General features: G+C 39.7%; 1 protein-coding gene across 8 annotated transcripts in view; it reads right to left on the bottom strand.

Moving 5' to 3' along the window:
- The window catches only part of Cdk14 (cyclin dependent kinase 14), a 591,789-nt gene that overhangs the window by 326,208 nt on the left and 247,483 nt on the right, over positions 1-18,098 (bottom strand). For all 8 annotated transcript variants that reach the window (XM_075956305.1, XM_075956306.1, XM_075956307.1 and 5 more), the window contains one exon: positions 14,240-14,319. In XM_075956305.1, coding sequence (XP_075812420.1) covers positions 14,240-14,319 — 80 coding nt within the window. The remainder of the gene's footprint in view (positions 1-14,239; positions 14,320-18,098) is intronic.

The following is an 18,098-nucleotide window of genomic DNA, read 5'->3' as shown; positions in this document are numbered from 1 at the left end:
TGTTTCAAACATTTTTTAGATTAATATTGTACTTAAAGAAAGCAGGATATCACATTAAAGCACTGCAAATTCAATGATGATAGTTTCCCAACACTCTCCCAAATTTTCAGGTCAAAGGAAAAAAAATCAAGTTTTTAAATAATTTGTTGGTCAGAATAACTTTAACAGTGTAGGTAAATATGAAAATTATAATGGTATGGACTTGATTGCCACTTACTTTCAATAAGTTACCACCGAGGCAGAAATCTTCAGGAAACAGAAGAACTAGCTAGAAGCATGGTAGTCAAGTTGTAGTTAAACCACCAGATCTTCAATTCTGAAAACACTGAAGCATGCACTTGAAAACAGAGCTGCTGTACTGTCTTGTCTTCCATGTTCAGTGGAGTTTAGCTCTCGAATTTCTTTTGCATAAATTTTTCCACCATGAACACAGGTTCTGCCATATCAATTGACTTTATGACACAGCAAGAGTCTTAATGTTGGTTAATCCATTATTTCACTATTTATTGGTGATGAGTGACCTCCTGCCAACCAAGCCTTGGTTGCTTTCTAACACCCCTGAGCCTAGAGTGACGGCTGCATATATTAGACTGGTCCAGATGTTGTTCAGCCGACCCTGGCTGAGAGAGCACAAAGCATGCCGCCGTCAACGTCACCATTGCTTGCGATCTCACAGTAAGAAACCACGTATCCCAGCGTTCAGTCAGATAGACCTTGTAGTGAATCCACTGGCCATCACTTCCACAGACTTATAAGTCATTTGCCTTCTGCAACTCTCAAGCCATATGCAGTACTCAAAACACATTAGCATGAGGGTAGCAAAAGGAAGGACATATTCCAGATCCTGGAAGGCCAGACGACAGTGGAAATGCTATCTGCTTCTCACTGGCTTGCGCTCTCCACAGTCTGGACAATGGCATTTAGACAACAGTGTGCGCACAAGGTGTACAGCCGTGTATATCTGTAACCCCCACTCCCTGGGCCTGAGACAAAAGACATGAGAGACTGAAGACAGTCTGAGCTACACAGTGAAACCCTTGCAAAATAGACAGAAAGGGAAGGGCAGAGAAAAGAAGCCTGGTGTAACAGAACAGGCTTGTAATCGCAGTACCTAAGAGGTCAAGGTAGGAGGACTGGTCTGAGCTCAAGACTACATAATAAGAACCTGTCAGGCCGCAGGAAGAAAGGAGCAAAGGAAAGAGGGACGGAGGTCACAGACAACCACTTATTCACTATATTTAACATTTCTAAACATTAACATAGTCAGCTTAAGCAAACAAAACCATTTTTCTGCTTATCATGGAAATTGGCATAATTCTCTGAGGACAAAAAAAAAAAGCCCCAGTATACTGAAAAAATCAGTCTTTGTCTTCATCAAGAAATTTTTCTAACTATAAATACTTCTAAAAACAAATTCATCATCATTAACAGCACGCCACCCTTGCTGCTATATCCTGCTCACACTAGCCCTAAGCTACAGGCCACACACACACACACATACACGGGGGGGGGGGGGGAGTGAGGGAGAGAGATAACAGGACAACTGCCAAGTTCTTGTTGAGTGTTTCCTTTAATTCTTTTTCTTGGGTCCCATTCAAAATGCTAGGGCCTCTTAAAAAGTCCTACTATCAACCCAATGCTCTTGGGTATGCTCAGAGAACTGACTGAGATGGCAAATATCCAAAAAATATAAATATCCCAAACCAGAGTTTCCTTTAACTTTGCATTTCTGAACTTCCCATGATATTCTATAATGGTACACTTTTTCCCCCACATAAGCTATTAATTAGGATTTTTTTTATAAATTAAGATAGGAATTATTATTTGACGGTTTCATGAAGAGTTCCACTGCATTCTAAAATGTCACCAGAAAATGAGAAATGCCGAGAAATCTGAATGGCCTACTTTCTGGCGCTTCACACAAAGCTGGGCTCCCATGTGAGGAGAGCAGCACTGGGAAGAGCTGAGTCACTGCCAGGGCTGGCTCTCTGCGGGGATGACGCACAGGACTCTCAGTCCAGGTCTGGGCTGCACACATCTTGTTCATTTTAACACTTCTCCCCAGGACTCGGCTGATCTTTTGTAAGTGATAGGACCAGATTACATACACAATCCCTGGTGCTCTTCACAGCCCTCACAACTCAGGATTAAGTCCCTTCAGGGGTAGATGTCTTGAGCCCTCAGGCTGAGTAGAGTATGAATTCAGTAACTTGGAGCACGCAAGTCTTACAGTAGTTCCATCTATCAAGTCAAGATCTCTGTACTCATAATGCCCCTGAAATGAATGCATCCAACACCCAGTTCTATCTCCTTCTTCCTGAAAACGTAGTGTTTTCATGTAGATCCCAAGCATAATGGTAATAAAAAGATTAAAAGTAATCATAAAAACTAAGATGTTGATCAGAACAATGCTCAGATTCACATTCTGAAGGAAACACGGTGGACGCCAGAATAGGCAGAGTCCGCATTAGATAATTTCTGAACAACCTACATACCCACTGTCACAAGGTAGAATTCCCTCTAGGCAGGCAAACGAGTGGGGTTTGCCTGGTGTGTTGCAGGGAGAATATTTCTACTTCAGCTAGCTACTTAGCAACAAATTCCCTCTGCCCATTTCTGACCAAACCCTATGTACCCTAAGACTATGCCAGTGATTACTGCCACTCTTAATTCTGAAATAATCATGGCCCAATTTATTGCTGCCTGAATTCTATTAAATCACTGACTGGACTCTGGATTAGCTCCATTTTGATAGCAGTGGGGGAATGTTTGGCATCTGAGGAGTCAGCCACACCATAGGCGCTAAAGCACCAAGTCCTCACCAACAGGTCACAACTGAGCGCAGCTGACCAGAAAGCTTAATGGAGTCAAGGACTGCAATGGAAGCATACAAGAAATAGACAAAGCACAGAGAAACAAAAAGGAAGAAAGACAGAGGACGGCCAGGAAGAGGCGGTACTTAACGAGGTCTTACAAGAGGGTTCAAGCAGAGTTGGAGCTGGGAGGGCACAGGCCAGAAAACAGCAGGAGCAGTCATTCCTCCCTCAACACTCCTTCCTCTGGCTGCTTCTCCCCGGCAAGCCATAAGAGTTGGACCTGCAAGCGGCCACAAACAATAAGCTCCTTGGCTGTACAAGTTATATATATATATAAAATTCTTTTGCTCATATTGAGCTACTTTCTTGCACCAATCAAATAGTATGCTGTATATCTGCTCGCCAAAAGCTGACAGCACCTGGGCCTGAAGGTAGACCTGCCACCCCAGCTTCTAGAGATGCCGCTCACCCAAAAGACCCTGACTTGCTACCTACCAATGGGTTCTACCTCACTCTTCCACAAGCTTTGTGCGTGCAATTCTACAATATAATTTATAACATATGAGTTTCCTTATAATTGAATTTGGGCCTTTTATATATGTTTTAGATATCAATCCTTTATCAAATATATTATCTGGCAATATTTTCTTCCTTTTTAACTTGTCTCTTTGCTTTCCTAGATCTGTGTTCAAAGACTACACTTTAATTCATGAGCTATCTTCTACAAATTCTGCTAATCTCTAGTCTAAAAGTCACGAAAGAATTCCTGCAGGTCCGTGCTCAGAAATCCTATAGTTTTTATATTGAAACATAAAGTTTGGGTTGAGATTTGTATTTGTTGTAAAGTATTAATCTATTCTTCATTAATACATCTAATTGTCAGAGCAATAGCTTCTGACAATATCATTGTCCACTTGTCTGATTTGCTGGAAGTAAGCAGCTCATAGTACCCCGTTAAAGTCTCATCATTTTTCAAGATCAATAGTGATATTTTCTCACTGTTGTGGTAACTTCTGCCATTTTCATCATGGTTAGTTGGGTGAGTGTTTACTAATATCTCATAGCAAAGACACAGCTTTCTGTTTAACTGGTTTCTTTACTGCTTCTGACTTCCAGTCCACGGATTTCCACTGTGGTCTTTATTCTCCTTCTTTTTTTCTGGAAGATAAATTTGCTACTCTTTTTCAATAGGGTTTAAAACCTTAGATTATTTTAAAGTTGAAATCATATTTTTCTTTTCTGAAATGCATGTTTCCAGCTCAGCCTGTTCTCCCAAGTACTCATGTATCTGTGTCGACAAATTTCACTGTTTTTTGGTCTATAGATTACCCAGAATGTGTTTTGTTTAATTCCCAACTTCCCCCCAAATGGAGCTTTGTTCTGTTTTCAATGTAATAGTTCAGTAAACAGAATCCACACCCTGAAACATTTCCATCATTTTTCACGTACTTAGACTTGTCTTAAGGTTTAATCTGTGATGTACTTTTGAGAACGTTCAGTTTGCTCTTCAGGTAAATTTATACTCTACTGGAGCTGGGTGAACTATCTATTAACCACATTGGTTACCATATCATTCCTGTCTTCTATATCTTGGCTGACTTTTTCCAAATGATCTACTGATATTTGTGGAATAATATTAATTGCTGAATTGTCTATTTTTTCTATTAAGTATACAAGAATATGCTTCCTGCATATTTGAACTCTAATGTTGGGCTTCTGTGTTTCTAATAGCGAAACCATCCTCACAGGTTGACTCTCGCATCATCATAAAATGTCTCTGTCTATAGGAAAAGTACAAAGGTGTTTGTTAGAATCCATTCTAGTTTCTATCTTGCCAGATTTCCTATGGATACATATCCTTTTACATTTATCTTCTTGAGTCGATAGAACTAAAGCTCATCTCCCATAGAATATATAATGTTGCCTCTTCTCTTTCTATCCAGCGTGAAAAACTTCTCTGGACATCTTAAGTTCAGAATGTTGAGTGGTAGAGTTTTATCTCTGTCTATTGCATTTTTGCAGGAACGCTCCACGTATTTTCCTGGGTTCTCCTAAGTGCCTTCTTGCATTGGCCTTTTTCAGCATACTTTGAAATAAACCATATCATATTTTGTTGACTTTTAATCGGGATATTTTCTTAGTGATTATTCCATGAATTATAATTCACAGCTTGATTTATTGCAGTTTACTCCAGGCTAGCTTCTGCTTAATGTTTTTAAAATGTAGCTTTTTCTCTCCCTCACAGACATTAGGTCTGTGTCTAATAATGTAATCTGTATCTAGAAATGTCAGTCAATATACTAAGCAGTCTAACAGATTCTGAGATTAGAAAGAATAATATCTTTATAAAAATTGTTTATATTTACTCACAAATTACCATTTCTAATATTCTATTCTTTTTTCTACTAAAACGTGGGTCTGGTGCCACATGCACCCATCCTGACACACTTCCATGAGTATTTCACTCGGGGTTTCCTGATTTGAACAAGACTTGCCTTCTCCTCTAAAGGACAGTTTTGTTAGATGTAGAATTTTTAATTGACAGGTTTTCATTTTCTTTTCTTTTGTTTTTTTAGAATATATCTGGCAGTTTAGAGGAAAGGTCAGCTCTTGAGCTCAGTTTTCTCTGCTCTAATGACTTGCTTGTCTCTTCCTACCTTCAACATTTCCATCTGTCGTTTTCTTTAAGCAATTTTACTTTCGAAAATTTACCCGTGGGTCTCTTTGTGCTTCTTTTAATTGTAGTCTACCAACATGTTTGCAGGCATGAAATTTTATAGGAATTTTACAACCACGACTTTCCCAGTCCTTTCTCCTCTTTCCAATACATATGCTGTATCTGTTTTTTTGAAAGGACTACTAAAAAAGTCACATTATTTGGTATCTTTACTGAGTACTCACTAAACATATAAGAAAATATGACTTAATATAGAGTCTCAAGATACATAAAACACCAAATTCTGACAGTAAGCATGACAATGGCCATGAAATTAGTTCACAGTTCACCTTTTGACTGCCTCTATTATTAGATAATATACATGGTATGTAGCATAACAATGTAATGACTTCCCAAATATAAAGAAATACTAAGTATTTAAAATAATTTAATAATTTTAAAGCAATATATAGCTATGTTCACAACTATCATATGAGCAATAAATATAAAATAAGTTTATATGTATAAAAATTTATTAATACAGGTTCCTGAGCTTGCAATATTTTTTAAATTTTCCAAGAAACTTTTAGGTGAAGAATGAATTATCTTTGAACAAACACTTCAGTTAAGACCTTTGTTTTCTAGCAAATGTGTGACAAAGAAGAATTCACTTATCCCTAGGCCTCATCTTCGTCTCCGCAAGGTAGAGACGTTTGTACTGAGGTCTTAACTCAGGACTGTCGAGGGAAAGAGATGAGGCAACATGTTCAGCAGCATGGCCAGGTAAGAACTGAAGATAAACATGGGAATTTGGAGTCAAATTTAAGTATTCAGAAATTTTTCTTTCAAATGATAGTACTGGCCTCAATCTTTTACCAGCTGGAAAAACCCATAATTGTATCACCAGTGTTCTTTACACATACCCATGCTATAATGAGACATGAGTTTATTGTGCTAAAATAGCTCCTTTAAACCATTAGTAATATTCCTTTATGTCTGTCACTGCAAACATTAACATGAATTGCTGTAGAGCCTTTTACAATTGACAGGCAAAATTTTGTAAATGGAAGGGAAGAAAATTCCATGAGTCTAGACTGCGATTCTAAGTAAGTTTATGTAAATTGATCCAATTGTTATTCTTTGTAAGTCTGAGAAATGTGATGGCTGTCTGGCAGCTAATATCAACAAAAAATTGAAAGCTGTTGGATCATGTGACTTTAAAACCTATGAAAATAGTGGGTTTCTTTTATTTTGTTAAATTTGAGGATTAAAATCTTATCTTTCAATTAAGCAGCTGCTTTATTGGTTGGTTAAATTAGAAAAAGTATTATATTTCATCTTGTTTTGTCAACTGGTAATATAAGTTACGATACGATGCATTTGGATTTAAGACAATTTAAGAAGGGTTACGGAGCAACCCCACCTGAATGCACTTCTAATTGCTGAAAATTCCCTGAAGACATCTTCAGTTTTTACCTTGCCATGCTATTAAAGATGCTAAACTCATGTAACTCTCACAACAATCCTGTGCTAATATACAGATCAGAACTATCTCTAAGGTGCAGATAAGAAAGTTGGGGCTTAGTGTAAGTGTTAGTCCTTTATGACATAGTTTCCTAGTAAACAGAATTTTAAGTGGAGGCTGTTACAAAAGTGTTTCTTCAAAGATAATGCAATTTAGGAGAAAGTCCATTTCAGAAATGAAGAAATTGAAGGTACAATGAGTGCAGTATTTGCTGAGGGGCACAACCTCCATTAGGTCGAGCATTTACTGTCTGATGCAGTGGTTTTCCAAGTCTCATCTTGCTCTTTTTCTTAGCTGACTTACATTAGTCTGTACAATTCTGACTCTATGGGTTTCTGCCTCAACAGCAATGCAGAGAGGATCGGAATGCATTCAGGCATTTGGTTGTTGTATTGAGAAGATACTATGTGACAGACAGTTCACCAGACTCTGTTGTTGGTGTCTTTTAACAAAACTATCTGGAGACTGCAGTTCTTTGATTGATAAAATGAAGATGATAATGTCAACCTTCCTCAGAACAGTAACATAGACCCTGCACCTGACTAATAAGGTCTTCAGTCAGTGTGTAATTGATCTGTCATTTCAACATCGCCACTATGTATACAAACAGCATATGAATGCCAGGTTTCAAATTTAACACTTGCAAGACTGAACTCCCTAAATTTTTCCTAATCTCCATCCTTCTTCGTAGGTTCTTTCTTAGCATAGGCTCTATTATCCAGTCCATATCCCAAGAAGCAGTTTGGATGTCATCTTGAAGGTCTCCATGCCCTCTGAGCTCCTTGTCAAAACACATACTTCACCCTACATGTTTTTCCTCTTCAGAACCACACATCCATGTTCTAAAATGCACTTGGCTTTTTTTCCCCCTAAATATTTCATTACCTTCCACTCTCTCTTACATCAGCTACAACCAAAATCTAAACCAAAAACTGGGAGATGAATAAAATGAAATTCTACTTGTTCACGGGGGAGAATGCCCTGTAACTTGTCTCTTTCTCACTCTCATACTGTGAGCAGCAAACCTAAGTCCCTCAGTCAAGAGAGTCAGTATCCATGTGAAAACCAAAGCCTCCTACAAAACAACTGTCCAGTGTTGGGATCTGATGAGCAGCAAGGAAAAGGAATGGGGGAGGCACTTCATCCCCATCATGTGTCTGGGTAACTCACCACACAACAGTCCTTATCCAAACACCCAAAGGCGCCAAGCAAGACAACTGATTCTGAAATGGAAGTTGATAGTTAAGATCTCAGGACAGCTGAGGGATATTTCCAATCTGAAAGAGACCAAAACAGCTAATCCAGGAGAAAACTCATCCTTCTATCGTTAACCCTCAGAGACATCAGAGAAAGTAGCTCTTCTTGGTTCTTCTCTTGATTTTCTTAAAGTTACCATGCAAATCTTCTCTTGAATTTTTATTTCCTAGTAGTGCATTTTTATTTCCAGAAAATGTTCATGCTATGATTCCTTTTAGTTGATAGCAACATGAATTTAATGGTTACATCTTCCAAGATCTCTAAAACTGGTACTATTTCCATCTTCTTTAATAGAAGAGGAAACTGAAGTATGTAAAATTTAAGGCCTGCGCAATACTCAGGCAGGAATCCAAGCAAATTTGAATATATACAGTTAGGTTTGAGAATTCATACTAAAATACCAGATGAATATGCCTTTTGCTGGTAATCTCTATGGTGTGCTTTAGCTCCCAAATTAGTTCTTATAGGATTATTAAACTTCAAACAATCATGGCACAGATTGCAACTTTAAAATAAATCTGTTGATATAACAGCTAATTACAGAAATGCCTACACTGAGCATGGAAATGATAAATTCTAAACTTATTAAGACAGGTGAGAGACAATTTATTGTTACCTACTGCATATGATTAAATGCTGTACTAATATTGAGTAAGACATAGATAAAACTTTACTTTATGGTCCATTATTAATTCTGAAATCACTACACATGGTGACCAGTGTTGACAAACCACAGCTACGAACCCACAGCATCCTCCCCAGCCTCTCCAGCACTGCCTTCTCATTCTGCACAGAGGGAGACCATGTCTTCGGACCTCATCTTGCCCTCTCTCAATGGAGTTCTGGAAACACACTTACGAGACCATTTGTGTCAGAGAAGAGCGATGGATTGGAAAACCCTGGGCAGCAGTAAGAGGCGAGTTCTATCCGCTAGGGAATGATGGGAGATGTGCTCTGCCATCCCGGCATTTGACAAAATGACCTGGGTTATAACCAAGGATGACCACATACCAGCCCAGTCCTATACAAATGGAGAAGGTGTATGTTTATTAGACTTTCTACCTAGATAAAACAGATTCTTGTGGGGTGGACTTAAAAGTTAAGATTTAAAATATTTTATCTTAGGAATTAATGTCTGAAATCACAACTATCAATTTGAGGAACTGTCAAAATAGACCTTTATCATTTTATGTATATATACTAGTATTGGGATCAGTTCTCCCTGCTGCCAAACTCAAACTAAGAACCAAAGTCTTAATCATGCTCACTGACATGACACAACTCACCTTACAAGCCACATACCTCAAGTCATTTAGTCACGGAGAAAAAAAAATTGAATTTTTCTTTAAAAAATAACAAATAGCCAAATCACCTTAGAGAATGTTAATGAATTCATTTGTCTAACATACACACACATTTTATTAAGAGAAAATGACCAGCAAATATTATCATCACTACATATCATGTCCCTCTGATAAACTTTTGGATCAAAAAATGCAGTCCTTTCAAATGTCTCCATGAGAATAACAAGAATAAAGATCGGAGTGGGTTGAACCACATTTCCCCACATTCCTTTCTACATGGGACCTCATAGTGTGACTTTACCTAGAGACACAAGGATAAGACGCCTGTCTAGGAGCCAAGGGAAAAAAATCTTAGGACAGATCATCTCTCTCAGCTTGCAGAAAGGGTGTCATGGTATCGTGGCTTTGGCCTTCCAGCCTCCAAAACTGTAAGGCGATATCTAATCCTACGCAATGCACCATCTAAGCCTGACAGTGCTGTGATGAAAGACGAAGAAACAGTCAACACCCAGAATTCCAGACTCCAAAAGCCACTCTCTATAGATTACCCCGACTAACAGTCAGTCTCTCATTTGCACCAAAAATTCTTGGCCTCAAAAACATTGAACTACTGAAAGTTCTTGGCCTCAAAAACATTGAACTACTGAAAGTTCTTGGCCTCAAAAACATTGAACTACTGAAAGTTCTTGGCCTCAAAAACATTGAACTTGCTTTTACTTCTGCTCTTGTTCCTCCTCTGCCCTCGACTGCTGCCCTCCTGCACTGCAGGAGCTACGGCCATGCTTTTTACACTTTCTATCTTCCAGAATATCGACTCAAATGAATCTCTGTTCTAAATTGAATTAAATAAAACTAAAGATTTTATGATTGTAAGGGTCTTACTAAATGTGTTGTTTATATTCAACTGCTGGGAGCTTCATGCCCACACCATTAGAACTCAACATGTACAAACTAAATCCTCCAATGGCACAAGCCCCCCCCACTGCCACGTGACCAGCCACTGAGACCACTTCCAATGGCACAAGACCCCCCCCCCACTGCCACGTGACCAGCTACTGAGACCACCTCATGGAAACCATCCCCACTCCCGGCACTAAGAAAAGTCACTGAGTTTCTACCCCTGCTCAGTCTCTGTGCCGTTCCAGACAGCACCTTCTCCATCCAGACTCCACAGTTTATCATCAGATTTCTGCCTCCAGGTCCAGCCGACATCTTAGCACACTTCACTAGTGGAGAACCTTTCTGGGAATTCACGATACTTCAGAAGTGATTTGGCATTTATATGGCATGGCGTGTTATTCTTTGATGTATTATTTCAATCTTCTGCCTGCCACCTGGATGACAGATTCCACAGGAGTACCACCTGTATCGAATATTCCGTCTTATTTACTGACTCTAGCTTAATGATGCTCTGTAAGCCACTCAATAGCTGCTGCAGGGCGGGTGTCAAACAAGGTCACTAACCTCATTAAAATTCTATCTCCCACAGTTCACATTCCAGTAAGAACGGTAATGGGGAACGAACAGGATTATCGGCATGGTGAGCTGCATAAAGGTGGGTAAGGTAATAGCTAGCTGCAACTGTAGGCAGGATGGTTATAGAAAATTTCTCTGAGAAGAGAACATACGAGTTTGTAGTTGGTACCTAAACTGGTCAATGAAGAGTATTCTAGATAGAGGGAGAGTGTATGTGAGGGCCCTAAGATGGGGCGCTCTGGGATGGTTAAAAGAAAAGCAGAATACAGGTTTATAAAGGGATTAATTAAACATGGCTTACATAATTAGATTATAATAGTTTCAAAGTAGAGAAGAAACAATAGGATGACAAAGAAGGGGAGAGGATAATGCAAAAGTTCCTGCAGCAATCCAAGGAATCCTGAGATACAGTGAGGAGACTCAGCTGTGGACAGATGTGAGCTACCTTTAGAGATGGACCCAACAGAACCACATTTGGTTAATTCGCTGGACATGACCTTTACTCATGTATAGAGAATACTGCATGGGACGTGATGGACCAGAATCATGTTTGGATATAAGGTTTAGGTTATTTGTTATACTAGTCGTACTTGGTGGCGATAGCTTATTCTTTTTAGAGGTTGTTGAATTCAAGGGAAAATTCCAAGTAGGCAGACAGATCTATGAAGTGGACACAAAGACAAGGTCTTAACTAAATAAACACATGTGTGGAAGTCAGCAGCTTATGCCTGCTATTTAAATTTAGGGAATGAATGAAATTATCCAGGAATGGGTGCTTACTAAAGAAAAGCAGGCTCTTTTCTCTCCTTAGGTACTACAAACCGAAAAGGCAAGGCAAAGCAAAGAGAAAAACTGACCCTTCCTGGAGTCTGCCGTAGCAGGAAAGATTGTTTCAACCATGTGCAATCTACTAAAAGGTTAGAGAGAAGAACCAGAAAACAGAAGGTTTGGTATATAATAAAGAGACAATGGATACATTTTCTAAGATGTTTCAGCTAACCGGTAACGAAGAAAGCCAAACTGCAAGGAAATGAAAGGAAGAATGAGATGAGAAAATAGAACAAGCGTATACTGGCTAGTTTTCTGAAAACCTGGCACAAGCCAGAGTCATTTTGGAAGAGGGAGCCTCAACTGAGAAAATGCCCTACCGGACTGGACTCTAGCCTAGCCTGTGGTACATTGATGATTGGAGTGGAAGGGCCCAGAACATTGGAGGTGGTATCACCCCTGGGCAGGTGGTTGTGGGGTGTAAAACAAATCAAATTAGCCAACCATAAGGACCAATAAGCAGCATCAGCTCCTGCCTCCACATTTCTGCCCTCTTTGAGTTTCTTGCCTAACCTCCTTGAATGATGAACTGCGATATGGAAGTGTAATAAAACGTCCTTTCCTCCCCAAATTTATCTTTGGTCATGATGTTGTATCACAGCAATAAAAACTATATTGGGGCAAAGAGGAAGACTAGAAAGAGGAAAAGAGGGAAGAAGCATATCAACATTATCATCATCAAATGACAAACCAGGTAATGACAGAGTGTACTTAATTTGTCATAACTAGGTGGCAAAACACTGATACATCATTTGGATCAGCAGAAGATATAGCTTTGGTCCCTCTAATGGGAGAATGAACTGAGGACTTAGGTAAGGAGAATTTGCATTTTTAAAAGATGTAGAAGTGAAGCTACTAACCCTAATAGTTATGACAGAACTGAAAATTCACATGAATAAGATGACTCTCATCAATAGCAGAAACCCTCTTATGCATAAATGAAAAAGACAAAAGACAGTTCAACCTTATTTAATAAAACTAAAGCCTTATGCATAGAATCTGCTGCATTATGAGAGAACGTTTTAAAAATAGCAATGGGAAAAATATTGCAACATACCTAATACTAAAGGAATGAGACAAGCCATGCACACTAAAGGATAAGAACGATGGTGGTGTACATTGGCCCAACTTGAGGCCCACACCACAAAAGGGAGACCAAGCCTGACACTGCCTGCATGGACAGGAATCAGACACTGGACAGTCCAGAGACCTACAATAGAACCAAACACGACTCTCTCTTTCTCCCCTCCTCTCTCTCTCTGTGTGCCTCTTTCTGTCTCTGTCTCTCTCACACACACACAAGTCAATGAAATGATTACTTGTGATATTCTGCTATATCCATAGATTGCTGCCTAGCCCACTTGTCATCAGAGGGGCATCATCCAGCATCTGTTGGGAGCAGATGCAGAGAACCATAGTCAAACAACAGGCAGAGCTTAGGTAATCCCGCAGAGGAGGGAGAGGAAAGACTGCAGGAGCCAGAGAAGTCAAGGACGCCACGGAGAACAGTACCAACTAATCAGGACTCACACAAAGGCTCATAGAGACCACAGTAACAATCAGAGAGACTGGGAGGGTCTACGATAGGTCCTCTGCATATACGTTATGGTTGTATGGCTTGGTGTTTTTGTGGGTCTCCTAGCAGTGGGAATGGGGGTGTCTCTGACGCTTTCACCTGCTCTTGTGGCCTTTTCCTCCTCGTCCAGCCTTGATATGTGCCTAGTCTTAATTTCACTTGTTATTTATTCAGTGTTCAGCTGATATCTCTGGAAGGCCTCCTCTTTTCTGAAGGAAAACAGGGAGTGGATTGCGTCCAGGGGAGAGGGAATGAGGGGAAGAGTGGAGGAGTGGAGGGAGGGGAACCATGACTGAAATGTAATATATAAGAGAAGAATTAAAACAAAGCAAAAGAAAGGAGGAAAGAAAAGAAAACAAGGGACCCAAGAAAGAAGAAAGGCAAATGAGCAACAAGGTAAGGATAATCCTTCATTTTTAAGAATTTCCTTTAAAAATCATGAATCTATAATAATGCCACTCTGACATTTTGGCATTTTAGTATTTAATATTTAGTAGTGAGTTATTTAGTATTTTAGTAGTGCTGCAAACAGAATCAGACATAAAAATATTCTCCAGTTGCCTAGAGAGTCCACCATGAATTTTCCCCCCACAAATCTGAATATAAAAAGATGGTCTTATCTTGTTTAATATGACTTGGTATGATTGCAGAAGGCACTGAATGTTTTTAATTACAGTTTACACAATCAAATGAGACACTTAGCAGTGTAACTCAATCTCAGCATGTCTGGAGAGAGTACCATACTCACCGCGCCATGAAAACCACATAAATAGAGAATCAGAGAGCGGACAGAGTGCCTACCTTCCCTGATGGCCGTGAATGGTGTCCCCTCTTCCTCCTGCAGCCTGATCACCTTTAGAGCCACCAGCTTCCCGTTTACCCTGAAGGAAACCAAAGAACAAATGAAAGTGACTCTACAGAACTATACGTCTATTGTGGGTCTAATTTAGCATCCTAAAATTTCTATTCCATGCAATTCTGCATTGAGAATGTCAGTGACATACTGATTTCAGCAAGGCTGGGAGTCCTAGAATATTGTAATTATTCACATGGTAAACACACTTGCAATATGGCTAAGGTTGAACCTGATATTTCTATGATTTAGTCTTTCCCTTCCAGTGAAACTAGAGTTCAACAAAACCACTTGACAATGATTCTCAGTGTAATTAAAAGCAAAGCAGTGATAGGAATATTTTCCTTTGTTTCTCAAACTGCATCTTCACTTAGATAGGATCCTTTAATCCCAAAGGCAGAAACTTGACACACACATTCCCTTCACACACACCCCACCCTCTGCCGCCGCTCTTTAACTCTCTCTCTCTCTCTCTCTCTCTCTCTCTCTCTCTCTCTCTCTCTCTCTCTCTCTCTGTGATACTCTCATCTTCCATAACATCTTTCCCATTTTTAAAATAAGAGCTTCTGAAAACTATAATTGATCTGGTTGTATTTTATATTATGGCATATCATCAAAAATTGGATGAATAGGGGGCTGGAGAGATGGCTCAACATTTAAGAACACTGACTGTTCTTCCAGAGGACCCAGGTTCATTTCCCAGCACCCACTGTCTGTAACCCTAGTCCCAGGGGATCTGACACCCTCACACAGACATACGTGAAGACAAAACACCAATGCACACAAAAATAAAAATAAATAAATCTAAAAAATGAAGAATATACTATTACAATTTATAAAGACATACTCAAAGCAAATGGTTCTTTGAAACACATTCTGCATGTGTGTGTCAGCTCTAATCAAAGGTAACATTACACTGTGGAGACAGTTTTTATTCAGTCGGTTCTGCTACTATAACATCCAGGCATAACCGTATATTCTGATCCTCTTGATTGCTTTATTTTCTACTTTTACTGGGTTTGATGGGATATTTCATTTGGTGGCCTTGTTCGTTAAAATGTTTTAAAGGAGATACTAAACACAAAAAATACAAAATATAATTAATAAAAAACCAACCACAGAACCAGGCAGTGGTGGCACACGCCTTTAATCCCAGCACTTGGGAGGCGGAGGCAGGCGGATCTCTGTGAGTCAAGGCCAGCCTGGTCTACAAGAGCTAATTCCAGGACAGGCTCCAAAGTAACACAGAAAAACCCTGTCTCAAAAAAACCAAAAGAGAAAGACAGAAAGGAGGGAAAGAAGGAAGGAAGGAAGGAAGGAAGGAAGGAAGGAAGGAAGGAAGGAAGGAAGGAAGGAGAAAAAGAAAAAGAAAAAAAGAAAAAAGAAAAGAAAAGAAAAACTCACCATCCTGACATACTCTTCCCACCACCCAGGTCCCATCCTCTGGAGTCAACACTGAGTACTATTCCGACATACTCTCTGGTCTATAGCCCTTCCATATTTACATGTAAATTTTATATATGCTACATAAACTGACATATGTGTATTTATATACACCTGCACGATACAGAAAACTACATACAGAAATGTTGGTATATGATACACATCCCATTGTAAAAGATAATATGCTTAATTTCATACTATTCTTCAACTAATAATCATCTAGCTTATTCACAGCTTTCTGCTACTAGAGTGACATAATTATATCCTTGCATATTTTATCCATATTTTTTAAAATGTGAGTAACAAATTCCTAAGAAAAAAAGAGTTGCAAGGTCAAGCCATATGCAACTCCATTATTTTTAATGAAAACTCAAATTTTGTATATATCTTTCCTACAGCAACAATGACAATTCCTAGTCCTTCCCTCTGTCTCCTCTATGTTAGCAATATTTGGTTTGCTAATCTTATATGTCAACATGGTTTCTTATTATAATTGTGATTGCTACCAGAAGTCTTCAGAGGAAACAAAATGGAGGGATCATGTGACCCAGAAAACCCTGTGTCTGAGTCTGAAATATGAATGCTAATGTCTTTCAAATAAATAAATAAAAATTAAAAAGCAAACTCTAACTTATTTTTGTTCAAAAGAGCTGCCCCAGAAGGGAAACTCAGAAGCCAAAGTCCTCATCACACTCCAACTGCCAGGTGGCATTTCTCCCTGAGCCCACTGACACCCCATCATTACTGGGGATGGCAATGGGAGGCAGACATCTTGTTCCAAGGCTCCACCATGTGGAGTCTTCTCCTGGGAGTCAGATTCAGGATGCGTTGCCTGTATCCCAGCTGGGAAGACATACCTCCGCTGCTGAGCACATCTCCTTGAGTTCTCTAAGCCTATTCGCTCTCTGGGTACCCAGCAGCAAGCATCCACAAATCCCTGCCCGTGCCCTTCTCAGCCTGTGATCCTCACTTTGTGTTTGAGAACTAAGGGAGCCTCTGGCAGGGACTGAGGCTGCGACTCAGAGACGACATCTGCACAGCTTTCTCAGCCCAGCTGAGCTCATCAGTGGCCCCCACAGGAGGCTGTAACTGATTCCAGGAACGCCTTGGAATGTTCCCCGCGCTTACAGACATTTTCCTCTCACCCATAAAACACATGCAGCACCTTCTTTCCCCAAAGCTTTCCACTTCCCTTGAGAAGAATGAAACTGTATGTACCAGGAACTGAATTCTGGGTTATGGGATCTCATGCTTCTAAAGGTCATGCACTTCATGGCCCTGGGACCATGAACTATGACTAGTCCTTGGAAAAACAATGGAGCCTTTCCTTGACTTAACACTTATTCCTGGGATGCACCTAAAGTCACTGTGGTTGTTTGCACAAGAATGCCCCCATGGGCTCCAAATTTGAATGCTTAGACAACAGGGAGTGGAACTATTTGAGAGGAGAAGCATCAGGAGGTGTGGCCTTGGAGGAAGTGTGTCACTGGGAGTGGACTTTGAGGTTTCAAAAATCCATGTCAGTCCCAAGTGCTCTCTCTTGTTTGTTCCCTGTTCTCTTTTCTCTCTCTCTCTCTCTCTGTCTGTCTGTCCCTCTCTCTCTCTGTCTCTCTCTCTGCCTGTGGATGAGAATGTAACTATCAACTATTGCTCCAGTGACACCATGTCATCACTATGATGATAATAATAGACTCACTCTCTGAAACTGTAAGTCCCCAGTTAAATGCTTTCTTTTATGAGTTCTTTGATCATAGCGTCTCTTCACAGCAACAGAACAGTGACCGAGACAGCCTGAGCACTCCCAAAGACCAATCTACATCATTCCACGGTGATAAAAACATTTCCTTTGAACTCACTTTCTATAAACACAAGAGCCAGTTTCATGAAATTATGATTATGCAATTTCCATGAACTAAAACTCCAAGTGTTAAGGTGTCTATTTGTTTGTTTAAATGTTATTTTGGTTTTATGTGTTTCATCTGCTTCTAAGTCTGTTTATCATGTCTGTGTCTGGTGCCTGAGGAGGCCAGAGACAGACGTCAAAGCCCCTAGAATTGGAACTACAGATGGCTGTGAGCCACAATGGGTGCTGGGAATCCAACTGGGGCCTTCTGGAAGAACCTGTGCTCTTGGCTTATGAGCCCCTTCCAGACCTAAGTGTTAGGGGACTTTGTGGGCTATGATCATTTTAGTTGTTATGACACTGATATTTTAGATATCATATCATATGAAACTAAAAATTTCTTTAAAGTTTATACATTAAAAGCTCCAGAAATAAGGAAAATGCTTCTTTCACTTCTGTGTGTCCACTATTCAGAATCTTACTGGCACTGCATACATTTTACAGAATAAATATTGGTGCAG

This window comes from Microtus pennsylvanicus, chromosome 22, assembly GCF_037038515.1.
Source record: "Microtus pennsylvanicus isolate mMicPen1 chromosome 22, mMicPen1.hap1, whole genome shotgun sequence".
NCBI lineage: Eukaryota > Metazoa > Chordata > Mammalia > Rodentia > Cricetidae > Microtus > Microtus pennsylvanicus.
Note: the sequence above shows the minus strand (reverse complement) of the source record. Positions and strands in the feature narration are given on the sequence as shown.